This window comes from Dermochelys coriacea, chromosome 19, assembly GCF_009764565.3.
Source record: "Dermochelys coriacea isolate rDerCor1 chromosome 19, rDerCor1.pri.v4, whole genome shotgun sequence".
In the NCBI taxonomy this organism is placed as follows: Eukaryota; Metazoa; Chordata; order Testudines; family Dermochelyidae; genus Dermochelys; species Dermochelys coriacea.
In genome coordinates this window covers 1-25,452 of record NC_050086.2, presented here as the reverse complement: position 1 = coordinate 25,452, position 25,452 = coordinate 1, and the positions used below count along the sequence as shown (strand labels likewise).

Genomic DNA, 25,452 nt, shown 5'->3' with positions numbered 1-25,452 from the left:
TCCCCTGGGGGACTAACATGAAAGGGAAGGGAGTCCAGGAGAGCTGGCTGTATTTCAAGGAATCCCTGTTGAGGTTACAGGGACAAACCATCCCGATGAGTCGAAAGAATAGTAAATATGGCAGGCGACCAGCTTGGCTTAATGGTGAAATCCTAGCGGATCTTAAACATAAAAAAGAAGCTTACAAGAAGTGGAAGCTTGGACATATGACCAGGGAAGAGTATAAAAATATTGCTCGGGCATGTAGGAAAGATATCAGGAGGGCCAAATCGCACCTGGAGCTGCAGCTAGCAAGAGATGTCAAGAGTAACAAGAAGGGTTTCTTCAGGTATGTTGGCAACAAGAAGAAAGCCAAGGAAAGTGTGGGCCCCTTACTGAATGAGGGAGGCAAGCTAGTGACAGAGGATGTGGAAAAAGCTAATGTACTCAATGCTTTTTTTGCCTCTGTTTTCACTAACAAGGTCAGCTCCCAGACTGCTGTGCTGGGCAACACAAAATGGGGAAGAGATGGCCAGCCCTCTGTAGAGATAGAGGTGGTTAGGGACTATTTAGAAAAGCTGGACGTGCACAAGTCCATGGGGCCGGACGAATTGCATCCGAGAGTGCTGAAGGAATTGGCGGCTGTGATTGCAGAGCCCTTGGCCATTATCTTTGAAAACTCGTGGCGAACGGGGAAGTCCCGGATGACTGGAAAAAGGCTAATGTAGTGCCCATCTTTAAAAAAGGGAAGAAGGAGGATCCTGGGAACTACAGGCCGGTCAGCCTCACCTCAGTCCCTGGAAAAATCATGGAGCAGGTCCTCAAAGAATCAATCCTGAAGCACTTAGAGGAGAGGAAAGTGATCAGGAACAGTCAGCATGGATTCACCAAGGGAAGGTCATGCCTGACTAATCTAATCGCCTTTTATGATGAGATTACTGGTTCTGTGGATGGGGAAAGCAGTGGATGTATTGTTTCTTGACTTTAGCAAAGCTTTTGACACGGTCTCCCACAGCATTCTTGTCAGCAAGTTAAGGAAGTATGGGCTGGATGAATGCACTATAAGGTGGGTAGAAAGCTGGCTAGATTGTCGGGCTCAACGGGTAGTGATCAATGGCTCCATGTCTAGTTGGCAGCCGGTGTCAAGTGGAGTGCCCCAGGGGTCGGTCCTGGGGCCCGTTTTGTTCAATATCTTCATAAATGATCTGGAGGATGGTGTGGATTGCACTCTCAGCAAATTTGCGGATGATACTAAACTGGGAGGAGTGGTAGATACGCTGGAGGGGAGGGATAGGATACAGAAGGACCTAGACAAATTGGAGGATTGGGCCAAAAGAAATCTAATGAGGTTCAATAAGGATAAAGCAGGGTCCTGCACTTAGGATGGAAGAATCCAATGCACCGCTACAGACTAGGGACCGAATGGCTCGGCAGCAGTTCTGCGGAAAAGGACCTAGGGGTGACAGTGGACGAGAAGCTGGATATGAGTCAGCAGTGTGCCCTTGTTGCCAAGAAGGCCAATGGCATTTTGGGTTGTATAAGTAGGCATAGCGAGCAGATCGAGGGACGTGATCGTTCCCCTCTATTCGACACTGGTGAGGCCTCATCTGGAGTACTGTGTCCAGTTTTGGGCCCCACACTACAGGAAGGATGTGGATAAATTGGAAAGAGTACAACGAAGGGCAACAAAAATGATTAGGGGTCTAGAGCACATGACTTATGAGGAGAGGCTGAGGGAGCTGGGATTGTTTAGTCTGCAGAAGAGAAGAATGAGGGGGGATTTGATAGCTGCTTTCAACTACCTGAAAGGGGGTTTCAAAGAGGATGGCTCTAGACTGTTCTCAATGGTAGCAGATGACAGAACGAGGAGTAATGGTCTCAAGTTGCAATGGGGGAGGTTTAGATTGGATATTAGGAAAAACTTTTCACTAAGAGGGTGGTGAAACACTGGAATGCGTTACCTAGGGAGGTGGTAGAATCTCCTTCCTTAGAGGTTTTTAAGGTCAGGCTTGACAAAGCCCTAGCTGGGATGATTTAACTGGGACTTGGTCCTGCTTTGAGCAGGGGGTTGGACTAGATGACCTTCTGGGGTCCCTTCCAACCCTGATATTCTATGATTCTATGTTCTAGGGGTGGGTGAGCAAAGCAGTCACCGTGGGCACGAATTTTTCAGGGAGCTGTGTCACCACTTGGCTTTTCTGGTTTTGGGGGGTTTGTTGTTTTGCTTTGCTTTTTTTTTTTTGGGGTGGTAGGGGCTCCACTGCGTAGGCGGAGAGGGTGCTGAAAACATTTTCCACCCTGGCCAGCAAAACAGCTAGGGCTGCTCCCTGGGAGCATGCAGGCTACCTCGCATAGTGCTCACTTCTCCCCATCCTCACATAAACCCTTTTATATTTCACAGGTGCTTCATGGAATTTGGGCTCCACAGATCTAGAGAGGGGGCAGTAGAGGTTCATTCTTTTCAGTATTTTCCCCCTAAAACAAAAACAAACAAACAACACATGTTCCCCATCCTTGACGTGGAACCCCCACTAACATGCTTTTAAGAGGCAACTGCAGCAAATGAATTCCTGTCAGCACAGTCCCCCTGGCATGGAGCTATGTGGGAGTGAGGGTGAAAAAAGGCAATGAAGAGGCACAAGGCCTCCACACAAAGATGGCTCCTGTCTCCATCACTTCTCCTACCCCCCACCCCTCACAAAAAGTCAGTTCAGATTGCAGTGATCTGTAGATTTTTGAGGCTGAATTTGGATGGACTTGATACAGGAATTATTGGGTTGAATTAAAAGTGACTGACATCTGTTTGCTTTAGGAACAGGAAAGATAATGGGGATATCTGCTCTATTAGATTTTAAATCATCTTTTTATTAAGAGGAAGTAGAATCAGTTTCTCATTTCAAGAGTTCTCATCAACTACTGCACAAGGGTGCATAGTTCTTTGCATTACCTCAGTGAAAGAGCTGGTGAAAGTTGATTAACTTAACTACAATTACAAATAGGTATAATTCATGCGACAGTGTCCAATAATTTCCCTCAGTACTCATGTATGTAACATATAGGTAAGGTAACAAACACTTAGATCTGAAGATCGGTGGGGGCACGCCTGCTGCTGGCATTACTTGCCAATGACATTCGCCGTGAGGGAGAGAAAGCCCGAGGACTTTCACAATTTCTGCTCTGTTTGGATTCTGAGCTCAACTCGCTTAGAGAATCAGGAGTGTCTGGTCTGCCAATTTTTCTTAGGTCAGTCTTGGAAAGGCCTTGGGCTCTGCTTCCACTGAAATTGTCTTGTCCTCGGTTGCTGCTCGTGGAAGGAGAATCGGTTGGAGACCCTTCACTCTCAACTACTGTAGAACAGTTCCACGGGGAACTGACTCCACGTAGCTTTCGAGCACAGTTAATTGAAATAGGGGAAGTCATATCAGGTTGCAATGAACTTCCAGGTGGCAGTTCAGCCAGGCTTCCCAAGCAAAGACCTGAAGCAGCAACTAGATTAGAATGCATGCCACTGAGGCAATGTTTCTTTTCATCTTGTTGTTGACTACCGTTAATTTCTGTCCCAAATACCTTGCTTAAGCCTTCATTATTATTTGAGCTGGTATTTCGAGGATGATGATGCAAAGTATTAGTAGTTTGCATCTCATCTGGCAATTTACTTTCCTTTTCATCATGGAGGTGACTGTTGCTATTTTCAATATGGTTGTTTTTAACAGATTGGAATGCAGAAGATGAATTTAGAACATCATGGCCTGCCGTGTAAGTTTGTTTTTCCATTAACATGGTATAACTACTAGGGACAGAAGGGAGAGTTTTTTGTGGAGTTGTGGATGTTCCCATACAAGGGTGGGGTATTACAGAGTTTTTCTTGGATTTACTTACATAGAAATCAAAAAAGTCATCCCTGTTTTTATCAGGCCCACAAAGTCCCTTTTTAATTTTTTTGATCCCTAGATGGACAATTTCTAAGATGTTTAAAAACAATGATACAATTGCTATTGACTGCATAAATAATATGAATACTGTCTTTTCTGTTGGTCTTGATATAAAACAGTCAACTATGTTTGGACATGGCTCTCTCAGGCATTTATAAAGAGGATTGAGCTGGAATCCATAAAGAAGATATTGGCCAATCATAAATGCAACTTCAACTGCAGACCTAGTAAAAATATGTATCACATAAGTGCAGAGCAAGGAGCCTCTCAGGGGTGCTTTGTTGAGCTTTCTTTGCTCCAGTTGCCGGAGTTCTCGCTCCAGTCTTTTCCGATCTTCAGTCATTTCTAGTTCGACTCCTTCAAGTTCCATTCTTATTTGTGCCTTCTTCTTTTGTCTCTCTTTTTCTAAGGCTCTTAGTCTGTATAAAGCATGGCCCATATAGACCAAGGAAGGTGAAGATACAAATATAACTTGCAAGACCCAATATCTTATGAGAGAGATAGGAAAGGCCTGGTCATAGCAAACATTTCTGCAGCCAGGTTGCTCTGTATTGCATATGAATTCTGACTGCTCATCATTCCAGACATCTTCAGCTGCCACACCAAGGACAAGCATTCGAAATATGAATAGGATAGTTAACCAGACCTTTCCAATAATAGTGGAATGAATGTGGACCTCTTCCAAGACGCCTCCAAGAAAATTCCAATCTCCCATGGTTACTCTGCCATCTTAGCACTAAAAGCCATGAAAGATAAACATAAGATATTGTGTCAGTTTCAGCCCTTCTATACTATATTACACAAAAGCTGACACTGATTCTCTCACATTCAAAACATAATAACCTAGCTCATAAAGAACACCACTCTTTCATTAAAGGCCTGAGATTTTAATATCTCAGATACAACATGAATTCAGTGATGTTTTCTAGCTTTTTTTCTTCAAATTAAAAATAAAAATTACCTTAGTAGGGACCAAATCTTACATGGTGCTAAGCAATTTCCACAATTTCTATTGAAGTCAGTGGAAGTTTAGGTGCTTGGCCCTTTGCAGAATTGGGTCCTTACTGAGGTTATTAAAGTCCAGTAAATATGCCTTTAATAATTAGTTGATATCTAAAGTAAGTATAGAAAAAATCTCAAATCTACATAAATTGTATACTGGGGAATGTTACTTCTGAACAGGGAAATCAGAAGAGCTACGAAGAGGGTTGAAAGCCACAAAATCAGGAGGCTTTTATCTGGTATAAATAAAGGTCAAACATAGTATACTGGATTTAAAGGAAACCTGCAGTGATTAATTTTCAGAGTAGCAGCCACGTTAGTCTGTATCCGCAAAAAGAAAAGGAGTACTTGTGGCACCTTAGAGACTAACAAATTTATTTGAGCATAAGCTTTCGTGAGCTACAGCTCACTTGGATGCAGTGATTAGTTATACTTCCTTTGATTAGTTATAGCTCCCTTTATAGTTAATAAAACATTATTATTTAGTGAATACGTTTAATGGATTTTTCAGAACAGTTTTTAGAAATATCTGTCACTATCCTATTAGGCCGATAGCTGAGAATGGATTATTTTATTTTATTTTTTTAATTATGCTTCTCAGCAGTAGCTTCACCCTCAAGAAGCCTGGAATAGAATGGATGGCTTTCTTTTCTTCACATACCAGAGCTATTATTTTCTAAAAGTCATTTGACCTGAAGAAGAGCTCTGAGTGGCTCAAAAGCTTGTCTCTCTCACCAGAAGAAGTTGGTCTAAAAAAAGATGTAACCTCTCTCATTTGAACCATTGCCATTTATGGTGAAAGGTACATCACTCATGTAAAGCCTAAACAAATAGGATTTACAAAGGATTTGCACAAGCGGCCTACAGAGATTTGGTGGGGCCTGATGGTCTCACCCATGCCCTTCCTTCATCTCATTAGGAACCATCTCCCACATGCTCTGTGGAGATAGCCACTGTGGCACACTGCTCCATTACATTCAAAGGACTGTGGAACCCTTTTATGGTCTCTCTGTGGTCTGTCATCCTACACCATAGTTGTGCTAGAGCAGTATCACCGTGGCATGGATTATGCACTCTTGTGAAGGCTACCAGACTTTCCTTCTGTATGAGTAAATAGGTGAAGACATTTTCAGGTCCTGGTTTTCAGAATTGTTGAGCACCAATAACTGCAGTTGAAGTCAGTGGGAGTTGCAGTTTTTCAAGTACATGAGAAAATCAGGCCCCCACTGACTGTCTCACACAGTGAAGGTTTATCATGCTCACTATCTATAATACTTCTTTCAGGCCACAAAACAATTCAGTAGCTTGAGTTCTGAAATATGTTAAAATTAAAAAGAAAATCATCAAACTTTTTGAACACACAGTTGTGAGCTCACAATATAATCAGTAAATAAGTGGCACATAATGAGAACTGTAGTCATGGTTTATTAAAATAAATATTTTAAGTAAAAATGCACTGTGAAAACTTGCCAGCATTTGCCTAAATGTTTATAGTAAAATAAAATGTAAAGCTGGTAATATTTCCATTAAATCACAAGACTTGCACTTACTACAGAGAGGTAGACTGGAGCGAGAACTCCGGCAACTGGAGCAAAGAAAGCTCAACAGAGAGGATTTTTTGCTGCTTTTTGTTTTACAGTGAAATATCCTGAAAATACCCGATAGGATTAGTTATAATTTTTAACATTTATTGATTATTATGCAATATGTTAAAGAAACTGTTTTACTTTGTTTTTGTAGCAATAAAAGATAAGCAATTATGCCAACAGCATTCATTTAAAATGTGCTGCAAGTATAATTTAATAGGCTCCAGTTATACTAAAAATACTTGTAGTAACATTGATGCAGGAGACATTTTATACATTAAGAGAGCCTGCTAGAGGTAAACAATATAATTTCAATTGATTATTTATTAACTAGATGAAAGAAATACCAATGATTAAACATACCTTTCTTGACTAAAATGTGCCAAGTAGGAACACTATGGTATCCAATAAGAAGTCACATCCTCTGTCACCTTTCATCTGTCTCAGAGATTTTACAAAATATCAAAAGAGAGCTTCTTCCACTGCTGGAGGATTTAATGGAGTTCAAGCCTTGTGCATTGAACTTATAGTCAGGAAAAAAATCAATTTGTTGTTCAGTCTGCCATGGCTTCTAGCGAAATTTAACTATGACCAAAATTAACCTGATGCAATGAAACAATCACTCCCAACAGCCAGAAATGCAAAACTCCAGGAGTCTAGGCTGCTTCCCTCTTCTCCCCCACCACTTTTTTTTTTTTTTTTTTTTTTTTTGGTAATTCAGCAGGACAATCTCAGTCCTCAGGAGGAAAAAAACCCACAAAACTATTTTTATAGGTTTTTTAAAAATCATATTGCAGTTATACTGCATGTGTTGATCCTTTGTCTCCAACAAGTTATTTCCACTTTAAATGATGCACATTGCTAATTTAAAACTATATTTTTATTTGAACCCCACTTCTTCAGATGCAGACATAAATATACTGACACATGAAGAGAAGGGAGTTACCTCACAAGTGGAAAACCAGTGTTGACAGGGCCAATCGATCAGGGTGGATGTAGTCCACTCCCAGTAACATATGAGGTGCTGTCAATTCCAGGAGAGGCAAAGCTGCTTTTGTAACGAGCCAGCCACTCCTGGTCCCTATTCAAGCCCAAATTAATGGTGTTAAATTTGCAAATGAATTTTAGTTCTGCTGTTTCTCTTTGAAGTCTGTTTCTGAAGTTTTTTTGTTCAAGTATAGCTACTTTCAAATCTGTTATAGAACGTCCAGGAAGATTGAAGTGTTCTCCTACTGGCTTTTGTATGTTACCATTCCTGATGTCCAATTTGTGTCCATTTATTCTTTTACATAGGGACTGTCCAGTTTGGCCAATGTACATGGCAGAGGGGCATTGCTGGCACATGATGGCATATATAAGATTAGTAGACGTGCAGGTTAATGAACCTCTGATGGTGTGGCTGATGTGGTTGGGTCCTCTGATGGTGTCACTAGAGTAGATATGGGAACAGAGTAGACAACGAGGTTTGCTACAGGGATTGGTTCCTGGGTTAGTGTTTCTGTGGTGTGGTGTGTAGTTGCTGGTGAGTTCACATTGGGGGGCTGTCTGTAAGCGAGGACTGGCCTGCCTCCCAAGCTCTGGGAGCATGAGAGATCATTTTCCAGGATAGGTTGTAGATCGTTGATAATGTGCTGGAGAGGTTTTAGCTGGGGGCTGTACATGATGGCGAGTGGTGTTCTGTTATTTTCCTTGTCGGACGTGTCCTGAAGTAGGTGTTTTCTGGGTACCCGTCTTGCTCTGTCAATCTGTTTCCTCACTTCCACAGGTGGGTATTGTGGTTTTAAGAATGCTTGATAAAGATCTTGTAGGTGTTTGTCTCTGAGGGATTGGAGCAAATTTTGTTGTATCTTAGGGCTTGGCTGTAGACAATGGATCGTGTGATGTGTCCTGGATGGAAGCTGGAGGCATGTAGGCAAGTATAGCGGTCAGTAGGTTTCCGGTATAGGGTGGTGTTTATGTGACCATCACTTATTTGCACTGTAGTGTCCAGGAAGTAGATCTCTTGTGTGAACTGGTCCAGGCTGAGGTTGATGGTGGAAATTGTTGAAATCCAGGTGGAATTCTTAAAGGGCCTCCTTCCTGTGGGTCCATATGATGAAGATGTCATCAACGTAGCGTAAGTAGAGGAGGGGTGCTAGGGGACAAGAGCTGAGGAAGCATTGTTCTAAGTCAGCCATAAAAATGTTGGCATACTGTGGAGCCATGCGGGTACCCATAGTAGTGCCACTGACTTGAAGGTATAAGTTGTCTCCAAATCTGAAATGGTTGTGGGTGAGGACAAAGTCACAAAGCTCAGCTACCAGGTATGCTATGGCCTCATCAGGGATACTGTTCTTGACAGCTTGTAGTCCATCCTCATGTGGAATATTGGTATAAAGACCTTCTACATCCATGGTGGCCAGGATGGTGTTTTCAGGAAGATCACCAATACATTGTAGTTTCCTCAGAAAGTCAGTGGTGTCTCGAAGATAGCTAGGAGTGCTGGTAGCATAGGGTGTGAGGAGAGAGTCTAAATAGCCAGATAATCCTGTTGTAAGAGTGCCAATGCCTGAGATGATGGGGCATCCAGGATTTCCAGGTTTATGGATCTTGGGTAGCAGATAGAATACCCCTGATTGGGGCTCTGGGGGTGTGTCCGTGTAGATTTTTTTCCCATGCTGTAGCAGGGAGTTTCTTGAGCAGATGCTGTAGTTTCTTTTGGTACTCCTCAGTGGGGTCAGAGGATAGTGGCCCGTAGAATGTGGTGTTGGAGAGTTGCCTGGCAGTGACTGTGTAGACATGTGCCAGCAATGCCCCTCTGCCATGTATATTGGCCAAACTGGACAGTCTCTACATAAAAAATGAATGGACACAAATCAGACGTCAAGAATTATAACATTCAAAAACCAGTTGGAGAACACTTCAATCTCTCTGGTCACTCGATCACAGACCTAAGAGTGGCTATACTTCAACAAAAAAGCTTCAAAAACAGACTCCAACGAGAGACTGCTGAATTGGAATTAATTTGCAAACTGGATACAATTAATTTAGGCTTGAATAGAGACTGGGAATGGATGAGTCATTACACAAAGTAAAACTATTTCCCCATGGTATTTCTCCCTCCCACCCCACCCCCCACTGTTCCTCTGATATTCTTGTTAACTGCTGGAATTAGCCTACCTTGCTTGTCTCCATGAAAGGTTTTCCTCCTTCCCCCCCGCTGCTGGTGATGGCTTATCTTAAGTGATCACTCTCCTTACAGTGTGTATGATAAACCCATTGTTTCATGTTCTCTGTGTGTGTGTATATAAATCTCTCCTCTGTTTTTTCCACCAAATGCATCCGATGAAGTGAGCTGTAGCTCACGAAAGCTTATGCTCTAATAAATTTGTTAGTCTCTAAGGTGCCACAAGTACTCCTTTTCTTTTTGCGAATACAGACTAACACGGCTGCTACTCTGAAACCTGTGTAGACACTGGGTTACTCACATCACCTGATGGCTGTCATCCCCGAGTGGAGCTGACAGCTGGAGCCTGCCCGCCCCTCCACCCCAGGCTGACAGCCTAAGCTGTCAGCTGGGCGCAGGCTCACGGCTGGGTTCTGCCCCAATGCTGATAGCCCAGAGCTGCCGGACTCCAGCTGTTAGTGTCCCACAACGCTCCAATTGGTGGAAGGACTCTTGGTGAGGATGCGCACCACTGACAGAAGGAGCAGGTGTGGCCACAAACCAACGCTTTAATTACTGTAGTGGTTGTATGTCGACTTACCATAAGTGGACTTAATTTTATAGTGTAGGCAAGCCCTCAGTCTCGTCCTTTTAACTCCCCTCTCCATGCCTGACATCTGCTACAGGTGTAGCGGGACAGGGCCAACTGAGACTACAGGCTCTCCTTAACCATTTCATGGCCAATGTGGGGTCTCTCTGCCCCATCATAGAACAGTTCATCAAAACAGATTTACTTGGGCATATATCTCCTTGGATTTATTCATTCCCTGATATTCATCACTTTATAAATATAAAGCTATGGCCATTAAAGCACTAAATTTAGGCTGAATTTCAATCACATATAGGTGGCAAACACTCAGCTTGATTGTACAAAATCTAAATGTGCAAATACTCTCATACATTAAGTTCTGAATAATGTAAACAATGCAGCATCAGTTAGAACCCTACACTCACCTTCTCAACCCTCCTTAAAAAAACAAGATAACCAACACACCTTGTCCCCCACCCCCTCCCATAATGTGTTATCTTACCTTATCATTTCCAGCTCGGTACTTATCATCCTTTCACCTTACGCTCCTTCCTTTCCCCCTCCTTTCTTGTCAGCATACTATTTACCTCTTTAAAAGCAAACTGGTCTTTTCACTATCTCTATTTATTCCTCTTCGCCTCTCTGGCCATGTCAGTATTTTTATTGTTAAACGTTCAAGTCATTATCATTCCACCTTGGTCTTCAGGTGTAGCAACAATGAAACTCATGCAACTAAGAGTTGGATTTTGTCTGTAAACAGGAAAGAGGAGAAAAGAGCTCCCCTTTCCTCAATCCTGCAGCTTATCCCTGTGTTAACACCATGTACCTGGAGTTCCAATGCACTAAACCTAACATATTAAATACATCGTTCAACTGTAAAAGTTGTATATAAAAACACAAGAAGACTGGGTCTCTCCAGTACATTAGGAGCAACTACCTTTCTTCAGGACCATCTATATCTATATATAGGCCCTCCAGCTCCATAACTGCTCACATAGGACAGCCTTATTGGGTTTTTTTTTTGTTTGTTTGAAGAATCCTGTTTCGTACTCTTTGCCCCATACCAGCTTGCCTCCTGCTGCAGAGAAGTCCTGACAATCAGGTAAACGCTTTTTGTCTTAGTGAAGATCATAAATCCTCATGAGATAATCTAAGAAAGCTGAGGTATCAAGAGGCAAAACAACTTATGCAAGATCACAAAAAGTATGTAGCAGAGCTGGGAATAGAACCCAGATCACCTCATTCCCAGTCTAGTTCCTTAAGCACAAGATTATATTGCCACTCTGCAGAGGCTGGTAGAGAGGGAGAACTGGCAGCTGCTGGAGCAGAGAGTGCATCCTCTATGTAGGTGGCCCTCCTTCAAGTTAACAAAGAAAGAAGACTTTTTAACAAATACTTCTCTCTGAAGAGCCTCACAAGGACAGAAGGATTTCAGAGCCCAACATCTCATGAGTAAAAAATCCCCACCACTTGAAGTAACCTCGCTGGCAGAGTTAGAACTGTTGGGGCATAGGCTTTAAACTGAGACCTTTACAATGTCCTGAAGGGGTATAAGTGTGAGTCCCTCTCTTTGAAATATTGTTTTCAAAGCACTTAAATATGTTGAGCCAATTACACAACTCTAATTCCATTTCCAACTCTATTTTGGAAAAGATGGTATCTTTGGGCTCCTGCCTTCAGAAACATTCATATTTAGCAGATTGAAGCAAAAATGTAGTAGGAAAAAAATCTTTGTTTTTTCTTAAAATCTTTGGAACAGGAAAAAATAAAATGTGTCAGTTTTGTGTACAATGCTTTTTCCTGCAGCTGGCCAGATCAGAACAGTGCCCCAATGTGGTGTGTCACTAAGCAAGCCTGGAAACATGAAACTGGACTATTAGAACAATATAGTTGAGACCTGTAATATGGTATCTAGCAATACAATTCTACTTGGTTTTAGGCCCATCAGTTCATTGTAAACATAGAATAAATTTCTGATACAAATGCCATGAACAGGGTAAGTAAGCTTCATGTGCTGAAACCCATGAACAACTAATCAATATCCTGTCAGTCTGGCACAGAGTATCAATCAATCGGTCATGTCCGATTTCATAGTTAAATGATTACATTTTGGGACAAGGTTTCAGTCATTCCTACAAGCACCAGAAAGTCCCTTGGCACGTTTCTGGGCTAACCAAGGTATGCAGGGTGAGCCGCTACCCCCTGCTTATAATGTGAAGGAGTCTCATCTGTGCCAACCAAGGGAAATTCTCTCAAAGCTACCAGCTGCAGGCAACACAAACACTGCCTCCATTCCAGGCTACCACAAGCCCTGCTCTTTCCCGGGGCATGCTAGCAATTTACACACCCCATATAGTTACACTCATATGCCCAGTCCCTTACACTGCAGACACCTGCAGTGTACACCAATCCACTCCACCATGGAAGCAGTGAACCTGACTTTACTGGCTTCACCTCAGTTCAACACTCTCTCCTTAGGACAAGACACTTAGACAAGTCTGTAGTAAAACCAAATTTAAGTTTATTTAATAATGCTTGAGTTAAAGATTCAAATAAATGCAAGTAAAAGGATTTGGAAATATAAGGTTACAGGTAAAATAAAAACATAAAAAAATCTAGAACCTATACTTACTAACAAGTTATTTCTCACCCAATGGTCAGTCTATACAGCACTTGTCCAGTCCAGTCCAGCTGAAATCCACTTTTCACAAGACACTCATGCTGGCAGAGTATCTTGTGTGTAATGGATAAAATTTTGTGTCCTTTTTCTCTCTCTTATACAGTGCAAGACTTTTCTCTCCATAATCAGAGCATTTATTTAACTTCAGCTTAATTCTTGTGGCCCCACATTCAGTCTTTTTTATGCAGGGTGAGGGGGGAAGCTGGGTTCTTTTATCTTCGTCAAAGCTCAAGCTTGCATCTGTTCTAAACTGAACACACAGGCCTGGGCTGGGTCAACAGATGTCAACTGTTCTCAGTGTTGAGTCAGCTCTGAGACCCACCCTGTTTCAGTTGACATGCTTCATCTCCAATAGTTTTGGAACATAACATTTTACATAGTTTTCAAAATATTTATCTTCTTGCAATAACCATGATGATATGCTAATTCTTAACTTTTGGCAGAGGCTTCACACAATCTTTGGTGAAATACCAGGATGATGGTCAGCTAGATGTAATATACTTGCCTGGAAATGTATGTGTCACAGTCCCCTTTTTATTTGGCCTGTCAGCATCTGTTTTCAATTGGTGTTTAAAATAGGTTTCTTAATATGTTGTGTCCCCCACATCTGCCCCCAAAAAAGAACTTTAGTATTGATTAAAAAAAGATCCTTGATCCATTTAAATGCTTTATCCAAAGTCATTAAAGATTTTCTCAGTCTCAATCTTTACAACAATACAGGAGATTACCTTATTAAGTCTAGGAACCAATTCCATTTTAGAATATGAATAAAGTACTCAAGGGACTTTTACCTTACTTAAAATTGTTTGACTGGCATAACATTTTTTTTTAAAAACCCTGTAATTCTAGCTTGTCTTCAGGGAAAATTAACAATACTAGAAATATTGCAGTAAATGGTTTGGTAATTTTACCAAAACACATGAAATTGAGTTGTACAGTACTGTCTAGGCTTCAGGCCCTAGAATATTTTCTAACTAGATTCTTATACTATACACATCAACATGGTAGGTGACCATCTGTTTCCTTATTCTCCCTCCTTTACAAGTAGCTTATAACAAAATGGCAGCCAACAAGGAAAAAGCCACTCCAAGAAGTTTCAGTACTTCAACAGCAGTATGTTCTTGTAGAGGTTAAACAAACATAGTGAGGATTGCCCTCTCGCTATTACAGAAGTCTCATATAGGGGAAGACCAGCCCCACCCCAATGTGATTACAGTTCAAGGTAAACATATTGTTCTATTAGGGCTCTATAGTACAAACTAATCACCAAGCTAAAATACACTACAGCTTTGTTCTATACAGTACCATTCATACAAACAGTATGCCAAATGCTTATGGAGATAAATAATAAAAGATAGTTGGCAATGTGATGTAATTGGAACAGTGAGACACACTTGAATTGGTGATTAAGTTTTAATTGTAAGCTCTTTTTCAAAGGAACTGTTATATACATTATTTGTGAAGTGCCTAGCACAAAGGGCCCCTCCCTATTTGCTCTGAGGATACTGTTATATAAATATTAAATAATGCCACTAATAAGGAAAAGTAAGTTGAGAGCTGCAGTCAAGGGTGAAGGGAGATTTTGTGATAGAATGGGCCCTGGTAGCATTTAGGGCTGTCAATTAATTGCAGTTGATGCATGTGATTAATGCAGAACAAATTAACTAGACTTTTAAAATAGTCACAATCAGTTTTAATTGCACTGTTAACAACAGAATACCAATGTACATTTATTATAAATATTTTTGGATGTTTTTCTACATTTTCAATATATTGATTTCAATTACAACACAGAATACAAAGTTTACAATGCTAACCTATTTTTATTTTTGATTACAAATATTTGCACTGTACAAAAAAAAAAAGAAATTGTATTTTTCAATCCACCTCATACAAGTCCACGCAGTCCTACTTCTTATTCAGCCAATCGCCAAGACAAACAAGTTTGTTTACATTTACAGGAGATAATGCTGCCCCCTTCTTATTTGCAATGTTACCTGAAAGTGAGGACAGGGGTTCGCATGGCACTGTTGTAGCTGGCATTGCAAGTTATTACTTGTCAGAGACACTAAACATTCATATGACCCTTCATGCTTCAACTTGCAGGCTCTAAAACATTACAATATTTTGTTTTTGACTGCAGTTATGTTAAAAACAAAACAAACAAACAACCTACATTTGTAAATTGCACTTGCACCAGAGACTGTACAAGATGAATTGAAAAATACTAGTTTTTAATTTTTTAGTGTAAATATTTGTAATCAAAATAAAATAAAGTGAGCACTGCATACTTTGTATTGTAGTTGAAACCAAAATATCCAAAAATGTCAAAAAAATCCAAAATATTTATAATAAATGTAAATTGGTATTCTATTAACAATGCAATTAAAACTATATTTAATCACCACTATTTTTTTTAATCTCATAGTTAATTGAGATTTTTTTAAATGGTTTGCCAGCCCTATTAGGATATAATTTAATAGGATACAGTTTCAGTTTGTGGAGTTTCTCCTGAATTCTTCAGTAAAGAGTAATTGGTTTAACTATTTACAATTATTATAGTTCATATTCTGTAGCAAGTGTGCCCCCTCCCCAACACACCTGGCATGAAGAAACAGTGCCAAACAGCAGCTAGTCTCAACAGGGTGAGGTGGCTCATTTCAGTAGCACAAACCTCATAACTGAAGGATTCCAGAAGGAGAAGCTGGTCTGAGCGTACTTCACACTGGAGTCTCAAACTATCCCCGGTTTCAGAGTAGCAGCCGTGTTAGTCTGTATTCGCAAAAAGAAAAGGAGTACTTTTGGCACCTTAGAGACTAACAAATTTATTAGATGCATCCGATGAAGTGAGCTGTAGCTCACGAAAGCTTATGCTCTAATAAATTTGTTAGTCTCTAAGGTGCCAAAAGTACTCCTTTTCTTTTTTCAAACTATCCCCGTCTTTTGTGGGCAAAAGCTCTCCCTCCACCCCAGCATAATGGCCCATTGTAGACTCTTCAAAAACACTAGAAACATAACTTCCCCTCACGTGATATCTACTTAGGAACAAATAATGGAAGTGTAATGTAAAAACAATATGGCAATGTCCAGGTCCAAACTGGGAAATGAGAGTTGGGCTGACCATGAAGGATGTCATGCGCATGCTAACTAGACTTGCCTGAGCAAGAAGTAGTTTTACCATGTAACCCTCACTGAGTAAGAAATAATTTGTTTTCACCACAAATGCAGAGTCTCACTCTTTCTCCATACCAAACACAAAGAGTAAGCTCTAGGAGCCATGTTATGACTCAATGGGAAACAGCAGTTGATAGAAACAATCAAAACGTATGCAGGAAAAAAAGTCTGGACTTTTGGCAAAATTGAAGTCAGCCCTCACACAGATGACCAGCATCTAACAAATGGTTTACACAATTCTCTGTTAAACTATTTGAATTTTATTCAGGTGAGGGGCACAGAGCACCCCTTTTGGGGATACATCCAAGATGCATTTATTTCATTTTTTTTTTTTTACTTTCTTTCCGCCACATGTTCAGCTGCTGAAGCTGTAAGTGAGGGGAAAAGGAGATAACCAGATCTGCACCTTCATGATGCATCAAATGGCATCTAATTTTAAACTCTAGTGACCTAGAGATGGAAAACTATGTATTCGCTTTGCAAGCCCAAGCCACCTTAACCAGTGTTTACCTTTTTGATATAAAAAGATATCAGACTGTATCAAATACAATTTAACATTAAAAAACTATAAACCGCATTGTCCTCATGGAAAAATACTCCTAAAACCAAGAGCTTTTAATTCTTAATCATCAATAGGAAGTGCTTTAGAGACAATATTGATTTTTATTTTCTACTGTATTTTGTCTGACCTACAATGACCATCTAAATGAATAGAAGTACAAATAACTCCGGTATGCATGAGTTTTCTTATGGCTAGGCTTATTCCTGTCACTTTCTTCGTTGTTCTGGTAAATTTGTAATTAACATTTAAAAAGTATAACTGTTGATATGTATGGATATGCACAGAGAGCAAGTATGTATAAAACTAGAGGTACCACATTCCTCCCCTCCCCCACAATTGTTTTTAGATCAGTTCACAAAGCCTGAGGTAACTGCTGATTGGTAGTGAACATTTCTGTGTTTCTGCTTACATAAGCACTGTTTGCAAAAATTGGGTTTGTCCTTCAGATCGTCCAAAAGGTCTATATTTCTTCCACAAATCAGAGTTGTTTACTAGTTAGCATAGATTTGGCTACTCTTCATATCTCCTCTTTCTGTGAAAAGGAGCCACAATAAAGAAAGCAGGAAGCACTTGTATACTTTGCACTCATTAAATGTATAAATTCTCAAAGAAAATTACAGAATAGACTGTGTGCAAGTTATTTAGAAATTTGTTCCAGTAACTGGACAAAGTCAAGTCACCAAAATGTAAAGAGTCACATCTTTACCAATAGAAAATAATTACAGCATGGAGGTCTCAGCATATGGGTAAGTCACTATTCTTAAACAAGGAGAAAGTGGCAAATGAAATGGTATCAATTCATGATGGGGAGGAACAGGTGGGCTCCACAACCTACAATGAATTTTTTCCCTCCAGGAAAAAAGGAGGAAGACAAGAAGTTGGGGGCACTTTCACAGTGGCTGTTGTAGAGGTAGGTAGCTGGGAACCTGGACAATCAGTCTACAATCAGCTGCAGCTGTGTTAACTGCTCATCCTCAGTAGTTTAGGGAAATTCAGAGCAAAGGGAAATCCTAAATCAGATAAATCCAGATTATGATCAAGATCAAGTTACAATGAAAACCATTATCTATTTAAGCATGTTTTAATTGGTAATGACAGAAGCACAAAACTGCTTTTCCTCAGACAGATGTAGCATCATGTGTTTTGCAAGACTGCATGGAATGCACTGTGTAATCCACTTTTTGCCCAATCATTGTTCTAGACTCTAGACTTCCATTAAAAGTGTATGTAACCCTCAGGCTGTAAAAATAACTTTGAAATATAAATCAAAATTTAATTTGAAGTGTTGTCTTCCTCATTCTACAAACAAACCAATAGCTCTGACAAGTGTCCCCTTTGTCTCACTAGGATATCAAGTATGGATCATAATGGCAATTCAGATGTCAACTACTCTTTCAGTGCTGATAATTTTAGCAGAAACATCTAAAGAATGTTCCTGTTCCACAACCACAAACTAGCTTCTATGCCTCCTCAGATGTGAAAATCAAGCTGCCAAAACATCCAACTTTTAGCAATGTGTTGCATTACTAATATACAACTGTGCAGCACACTGAAGACTGCACAATGTAAAATAAAGTTTAATATAAAGATGAATACAACCAGTACAGCAGCATCTTCATGTTCATATTTCATTGGCACATAAAACCTGCAATGCTGGATCAGACCAGTGGTCCATCAAGTTTTGTACCGTCTCAACAGTGGCCACTTCTGAGTACTTCAGAAGAATATGCAAGAAACCCCGAAGAAGGCAGTTATGAAGAACTTGCCCTCAATAGTAAAGTTGTCATTCCTGTAAAAATCTCTTTAAAAAAAAAAAAAGAATGGAGCTGCCACTGAATTTCCAGTCTGTTGAAGCAGAATGTCACAGAATCCAGAGACATTGCAGCAGACTGGACTTAAGGTCTGTGTCCAAGTACCTGAAGCTTTGATTATAGGTGACAAAGATCAAGAATCATCACACTTGCTACTCAACTATAAAAATATCACACCACAATTTTTTCTCTAAAAGAACTCTTTATTGTGCTGATCAACATTTTTCTCTTTGTTTTGAGGTCAGAAAGCTGGTGTTGGAAGAAGTAATTTCTTCCAAATGAGCATTACTGATTCATGTCACAAAAGCTCAAAACAGAAGTGGCAAGAAGTATTCCAAAGCAATCAGGAACCCTTGATGTTTATTTAATTTAACGGTATAAAATGCAATAGAAAATAGAAAAGGTTATATATGATTTTTAAAAAGGTCATATTTTAAATAACTATATTTCATTTCTGAGATAGGATAACCATAAAAATGATGGTCTAATGCTTTAAAAATTCAAGTCTGTACACAACCATTATTTAAAAAAGCAACATTTATGGAGTCCTTTTGAAGTTATAAAACTGTAATTTTTCTTTTTTTAAAAAGTTGTCTTCCTGATGATTTACATGTTTCTTTTGTGGGTGGTGCAGTTTAGTTTGCTGGTGAAAGAAAGATGTTGAAAAATACAGCAAACACCAGAAAGACTAAATAAGCAACAATGGAGATCCAAAATCTTGGATCTTTTATAAAGTTCTTATCAAAACAGCTGAAAATGACATAACCTATTGACATCCCAGCTAGGCCACCAGCAATGTGAGCCACAAAGGACACCTTAAGAAAAAAGAAGTAAACTGTTAAGTTACATTTTAAGACTGAGGAATACCAGCACTTCTGTAACATTATTCATCCAAGGATTTGAAAGCACTTATAAATATTACTTTAGCTTTAACATGTCTATGAGATAGGTAAAGAATACGTAGGGATCATTAGTATTTAAATGTAGCTACTCTGATGGAAGGCACTAGCTGTTTAGTAGTGTACAGCTACATATCAAATTAAAACTGCAGGCATGAATCTAGGGAAGTAGAATTAAATTATTCAGAACTGGGAATTTGGCTAGAATGTGGATATACTTTTATGAAGAGAGTCATGACATCTTTGACCACAGTTTTATGCCTCATCCAAAATATGGCATGTCCCTAATGCCATGCTGGGACATTCCTTCAGAACTGACTCCAAGGGAACATGGTTCCCTATTGATTCACTAAAAGTCAGTGTGCACAGGATATAGGAACTCCCTGTCTGTCTTTCAGGATCCTGCCTTCTGGACTCCCTCCTTGCTCCTGGCTATTCTTCTCCATGCCTGTGCTCAAGGTGCATGCCTAGGCATGTCCTAATTTCCTTCCTGCTTTATATCATGTGCCCCTATGTTAACGGAACAGTATTCCTGACCTGGTTTACCACGCCTTCAACCTCTATTCCACCACACCCCTTCCTCCCCACACCATTCTTCATAAAAATTTATTTTGGGGACTGTGCTATTTATTACAATTTAAATAGTTCAAGGGCAGTGCCCTTGTCTGCCCTTTGTTCTGAAAAATAAGTGTGCTGTCCATGCTCAAATACATAGTAAATCTTAAACACAACTATACTTCCTTTAGTATGTTCATTGTGATTAAGCAATAGACAGCAAGAGATAAAAGTCTCGCTTTATTTACTCTGAGTTTAAAATAGACCCGTAGTTATCTTAATCAGTAGTAAGTTACCTGCATGAATTGCTACACAAGTACATTGGCAGTATAGTGGAGAAATCTACATACAATGCTGAATTCCATAAAGATAGTATTTGGTGGACAAATGCATCCGATGAAGTGAGCTGTAGCTCACGAAAGCTTATGCTCTAATAAATTTGTTAGTCTCTAAGGTGCCACAAGTACTCCTTTTCTTTTTAAAGATATTATAGTAAGCACCCATCCCAGCTCTGGGTGCCTATACATTATTTAAGTTAACAAAATGTATCTTCAACTTTTATAAGCCAAGTAGCTTGGAGAAAGAATTTAATCAGAAAAATGTGAATGATAATTGGGAATCGAAGAACACCTAACTAGATGCCTAACAAGTCACAATCCCACAGTTGAGAAAGAAGGCTCCTGATTGAGAGGGGAAATGAAGGCAGCTATAAAAAAAAAACAAATGGAAGAAACGGGTTGATAGTAATGAATATAAATCAGAAGTTAGGAACTGTAGAAAATTAAGAAGGGAAGTAAAGGGACACAGAGAAATCTATGGCTAGCACAATTTTTTAAAATATTGTATGAACAAAAAAATCCTGATAATGGTATTGGTCCACTACTAGATGGAAGGGATAAACAACAACACTTTCCTATTCACTTTCTCCACACCATTCATGATTGTATAGACCTTTATGATATCCCCTCTTAAGTCATCTCTCTTCTAAACTGAAGAATCCCAGTCTTTTCTCTTTCTCCTTGTGTGAAAGCTATTTCATATCCATAATAATATTTGTTGCCCTTCTCTGTACCTTTTCCATTTCTAATATACATTTTTGAGATGGGGCAACCAGAACATCATGCAGTATTCAAGGTGTGGGCGTACTATGGATTTATATAATGGCATTATGATATTTTCCATCTTATTATCTCTCCCTTTCCTAATGGTTCCTAACATTCTGTTAGCTTTTTTGACTGCCGCTGCATATTGAGCAGATGTTTACACAGAACTATCCACGATAACTCCAAGATTGGTTTCGTGAATGGTAATAACTAATTTAGACCCCATCATTTTGTATGTATAGTTGGAATTATGTGCCATTTTGTTTCTTTGTGCAACAGGAATCACAATCTTTCACTATTTGAAACACTATTTTTCTACTAAATTCTAATACTTAATACTGAGGTATTATCTAAGGACAAGTACAGCATTAGTTGTAATTTATCCAAGCTATTTTAGTGAAGACTGCACTTACTTGAGGCCCATTCACAGGAGCTATAAATCTTCTGTACAGAGCAAATCCCATATCTGTTCCAACTAAGAAAACACAATTATCATAAGATTGTTCATTCAAATTGACAAGACATTTCAGAAACAAATCCAAATAATGGGTGTAAGTTACAACATGGTATGTCTTCTAGTGGCATCTACAGATCTAACTACAAAGAGATCATCTCACCCACAACTGAAGCAGTTACTTTTGGAGTGAAATGCAGCAACTAGTAAAATAAGAATCTGGCCAAATTCTACTCTCAGCCACAAGATTCCAACTCCTATTGACTTCAGTATCACCCTTCTAACAGAGCAAAATTTAGCTAGAGTTTTATCAAGCACTGTACGTAGCTGTGGCACTACACAGGTAATTAGTAGTATTTAAAAGCACAAGGTTCAGATCAGTTTACATTATAATTTAACTTAACCCCAATTTACATTTACTTTGTGGTTCTAGCAAACTGAATAATATGCAGCTGATACCTCCCTGACTATTAGTATTTTGGACTCCAAATGGACATTCATTTTTGTACAGTTTAATACTGCATGTATTGTATAGTTTTTATTATCACATATACACTAGGCAGGATTAAAATTACCTATAATCCCGATGAGGAGCAATCTGAAGACTCCAAACAAAGGAATCATTTCTCTGAAGTTCTTGGAGAGAAAAAAAGAAAAACAATTAAGCTATATAATTATACACGGACTTGTACATGCATACACATACACACACAACACAGTCCATTTAGGTATATTAATATACACCAAGTAACATCCTACATTTCTGTAGTGCCTTTCAAACAATCACAAAGCATTTTACTAAGGAGAGTCAATCTCATTCTCCCCATTTTACAGATGAGAAAACTGAGGCACAGAAAGGGAAAGTGGCATGCCCAAATTCCAACAACAAGGAGCTTAATCCACTAGACCACTGCTATCACATCTTTCACATTCCTCCTTATTTTATGATGAAAACATATGTGCTTTTGTATGCCTTTTGTTGATAAAAATTGCTAAAAAAGAAGATGCAATCTGTGTACTGTCAGCCCTTTGAGAATGATTATCCAGCAAAACAGTGTTTTTGCCTTACACAAGGATACCAATTTTCTTTAGCGCTTCTCATGCCTTTGGTGTAGAGACTCAATGCTATTTGCTGAACTAGGCCCCATCTTTGTTTACTTGAAGACTCTAGTGATGTGAGCTCTTTAATGTGTCATTTATAATTCATACTGCCTCTGATCACACAGAAAGGAAAGGTTTGACTGCTGACTGAACTTCTTAAGAGAAGATTTGCTGAAGAACTGATGTTTCCATGAACTAATGTTTAGCAATGTTTAGAATTAAAAAAGAGTAGGACCCACCTTTGGTGACCGATTAAATTAAATAATTTTTTAAAAAGCCACCCAATGTACAGTCAGCCTCTCTGACACTAGAGATCACTGAAGCCAAGACCTTAATTAGCAAACAAAAATATGTTTAGTTGCAGTTAAGATTATGTAGCATGACACTTCATCTGAAATCTTAAAGGAAAGAAAGTAACAAGTTACTGGGAGAGACCTATACACTCCTTTCCATCTTTGTTTTCCCTAAAACTTTAGTGATAATGCTCCCCAATACTCCATACGGTTTTCATTTCCATCTCCCACAGACACCAAAAGTCAGTATGTACCCCAGCTTCATAAAACTTGCATTCCAATGCAAAACCTTAACAGTGATCTCATGTGCTTTTACATCAATTATACTGAAAGACCAGAACATCTGATTGTCACACATTCTAAACATCTGGGAAGTTATTCTGGCTAAACAATGCTGAGGTCACCAAGATTTTACGTTAGACTGCAAGTTTGACTAAGCTGGGTTTGTATTGCTTTTTGGCATGTGTGGGAGATAGACATAAAAGATTCACAAAATAAAGGTTTAAAGTTGCTGTTAAGCTGAACTACTGCACACAAAATGAGATCAGTACAATGAGACATTTACATGAATATATAGCCAATTTTTAAAGGGATATACAAACCCTCATGCTTCAGCGCATCAGTCAAGTTCTAACTGAAGCCCTAGAGTTTAGAGGGGTTTTTTGGTTTGTTTTGTTTGTTTGCAGCTTATTTCATAATTGTGGGGTTTCTTATACTTCTAAAGCATCCGATTTTGGCCACTAGCTGAGACAGAATACTGCACTACATGGGATCACAAATGGCAGTTTCTATAGTGCAATGTCACTTTGGCTCAAAATGTCAACTGCTATATTCACGTTTCCTCTTTTAATAGCACAAAAAGCATCTATGAAGCTTTGATTTCTCAAGGACAGACATGGTTTGTTCAGCATATACGTATGTGGGAGTTACACTTTACTTAATTATTCCTCTTTGCCGAAAAAGATTGAACATCTTATTTACACAAATAAGATTGACCCAAAAGTGAACAAAGATCCACAAAAAAATCTGGTTTTTTTCGGTGCATTTCTAATTGTTTCCTTACCACTAAAACATTCATAAAGTATCCTCCAATGAGAGCATAGACTCCTCCTGAAGCCCCTACGAGAGCCTGGAGGGGATCACAGACTGAGCTAGCCAAGGAACCTGAAAAGACAAATGTCCTTAGAACTAGAGTCCTAATGGCAACTTTAAGATGACATTTTCTGTAAACACCTGAGAGGAGTAGAGTGGAACATAGGGTTGTTTTCTAACATGTTATTACGGTAAAAGGATGGAGTCCAAACATTCTCTGCACCAAGAGAACTGGTTACGTTACACAATCCAGTATACCAACAACTTTGATTGCCCTGTTCAGGAAAGGGGATGTGGCAATATATACATTGATTTTCTGATACAGTTCTTCATTTAAGCTTACCCGTTTCCCATTACACACTGACCTCCAATCACTCCTGCGAGATACACCAGACTAACCCGATGCCCTTTATGAACCATTTCTAAGGGGATCCCCAAAATAAGTTGCAGAAAGAGATTTCCTAAAATGTGTTGAATGCTGCAAGGAAAAACATGTTGATATTTAAATATCAAAACTGTAATTAACAAACATTTAAAGTTTTCTCAAATTATAGCTAATACATAATAAAAAAGCATCCTGGGGGCTTTATTTCTATAGCCAAAACTCTTTTAAAAGTTATAAGACAAAATAAAAACTGTTATAATTATATACTCTAATAACTCAAAATAAGTAAGCCTTACTTTTTAGGGGGTGGAGTTTGGGCGATGCATTTGGATCAGGAAGGCCAGAGTCTGCATATAAGTCAGAGTAAGGCACTCTGGTGGAAAGGCAGAACTGGACCACAAGTTATGAAGAACAGGTCTCAAAAAGGTAAAACATGGCCATAATGGGTCAGATCCATGGTCCATCTAGCCCAGTATCCTTATGACAGGCCAGTGCCAGATGCATCAGAAGAAATGAACAGAACAGAGCAATTATTGAGTGATCCATCCCGTCATGCAGTCCCAACTTCTGGCACTCAGAGGTCTAGGGACACCCAAAGAATGGGGTTGCAGCCTTGACCCTCTTGGCTAATAATCATTGATGGACCTGTCCTCCATGAATTATTTACTTCTTTTTTAACCCAGTTGTACTTTTGGACCCTAGCAATAAGTTCCACAGATTGATTTCACATTGTGTGAAGAAGTACTTTCTTATGTTTGTTCTAAAGCTGCTGCCTATTAATTGTATAGGGTGACCCCTAGTTCTTGTATTATGTGAAGAAGTAAACAACAACACTTCCTTATTCACTTTCTCCACACCACTCATGATGTTTTAGACATCTATCTTATCCCCCTTAGTCGTCTCTTTTCAAAGCCGAACAGCTCCAGTCTGTTTAATCTTTCCTCATATGGAAGCCGTTCCTTGCCTTTAATCATTTTTGTTGCTCTTCTTTGCATCTTTTCAGGTAGGATTAAAACTATACTACTGCCATGCTATCTATACTACCTTGTACTGATCTCACAAACTAAACACTGATGGATTAGGTCAGATTTGGAATGGAGAGTGTCACCT

At 39.3% G+C, this 25,452-nt stretch overlaps 1 protein-coding gene across 4 annotated transcripts; it reads right to left on the bottom strand.

The window, feature by feature from the left end:
* Nucleotides 1–2,886: 2,886 nt before the first annotated feature.
* On the bottom strand, nucleotides 2,887–25,064 carry GJA9 (gap junction protein alpha 9). 4 transcript variants are annotated; one of them, XM_043505863.1, is made up of 5 exons: nucleotides 24,323–25,064; nucleotides 23,929–24,029; nucleotides 22,047–22,107; nucleotides 21,431–21,492; nucleotides 4,632–4,647 (listed from the first exon to the last, which is right to left on the bottom strand). In XM_043505863.1, exons 1-5 carry the CDS (start codon nucleotides 24,375–24,377, stop codon nucleotides 4,642–4,644), a joined length of 285 nt encoding a protein of 94 aa, XP_043361798.1. In that variant the 5' UTR covers nucleotides 24,378–25,064; the 3' UTR covers nucleotides 4,632–4,641. The 4 variants fall into 4 exon arrangements, with proteins under 4 accessions (XP_038233780.1, XP_043361797.1, XP_043361798.1 ...); XM_038377853.2 differs by lacking the exon at nucleotides 4,632–4,647 and adding an exon at nucleotides 17,756–19,275 and having other exon boundaries at nucleotides 24,323–25,062; XM_038377852.2 differs by lacking the exon at nucleotides 24,323–25,064 and having other exon boundaries at nucleotides 2,887–4,647; nucleotides 23,929–23,945.
* Between the last annotated feature and the right edge of the window lie 388 nt (nucleotides 25,065–25,452).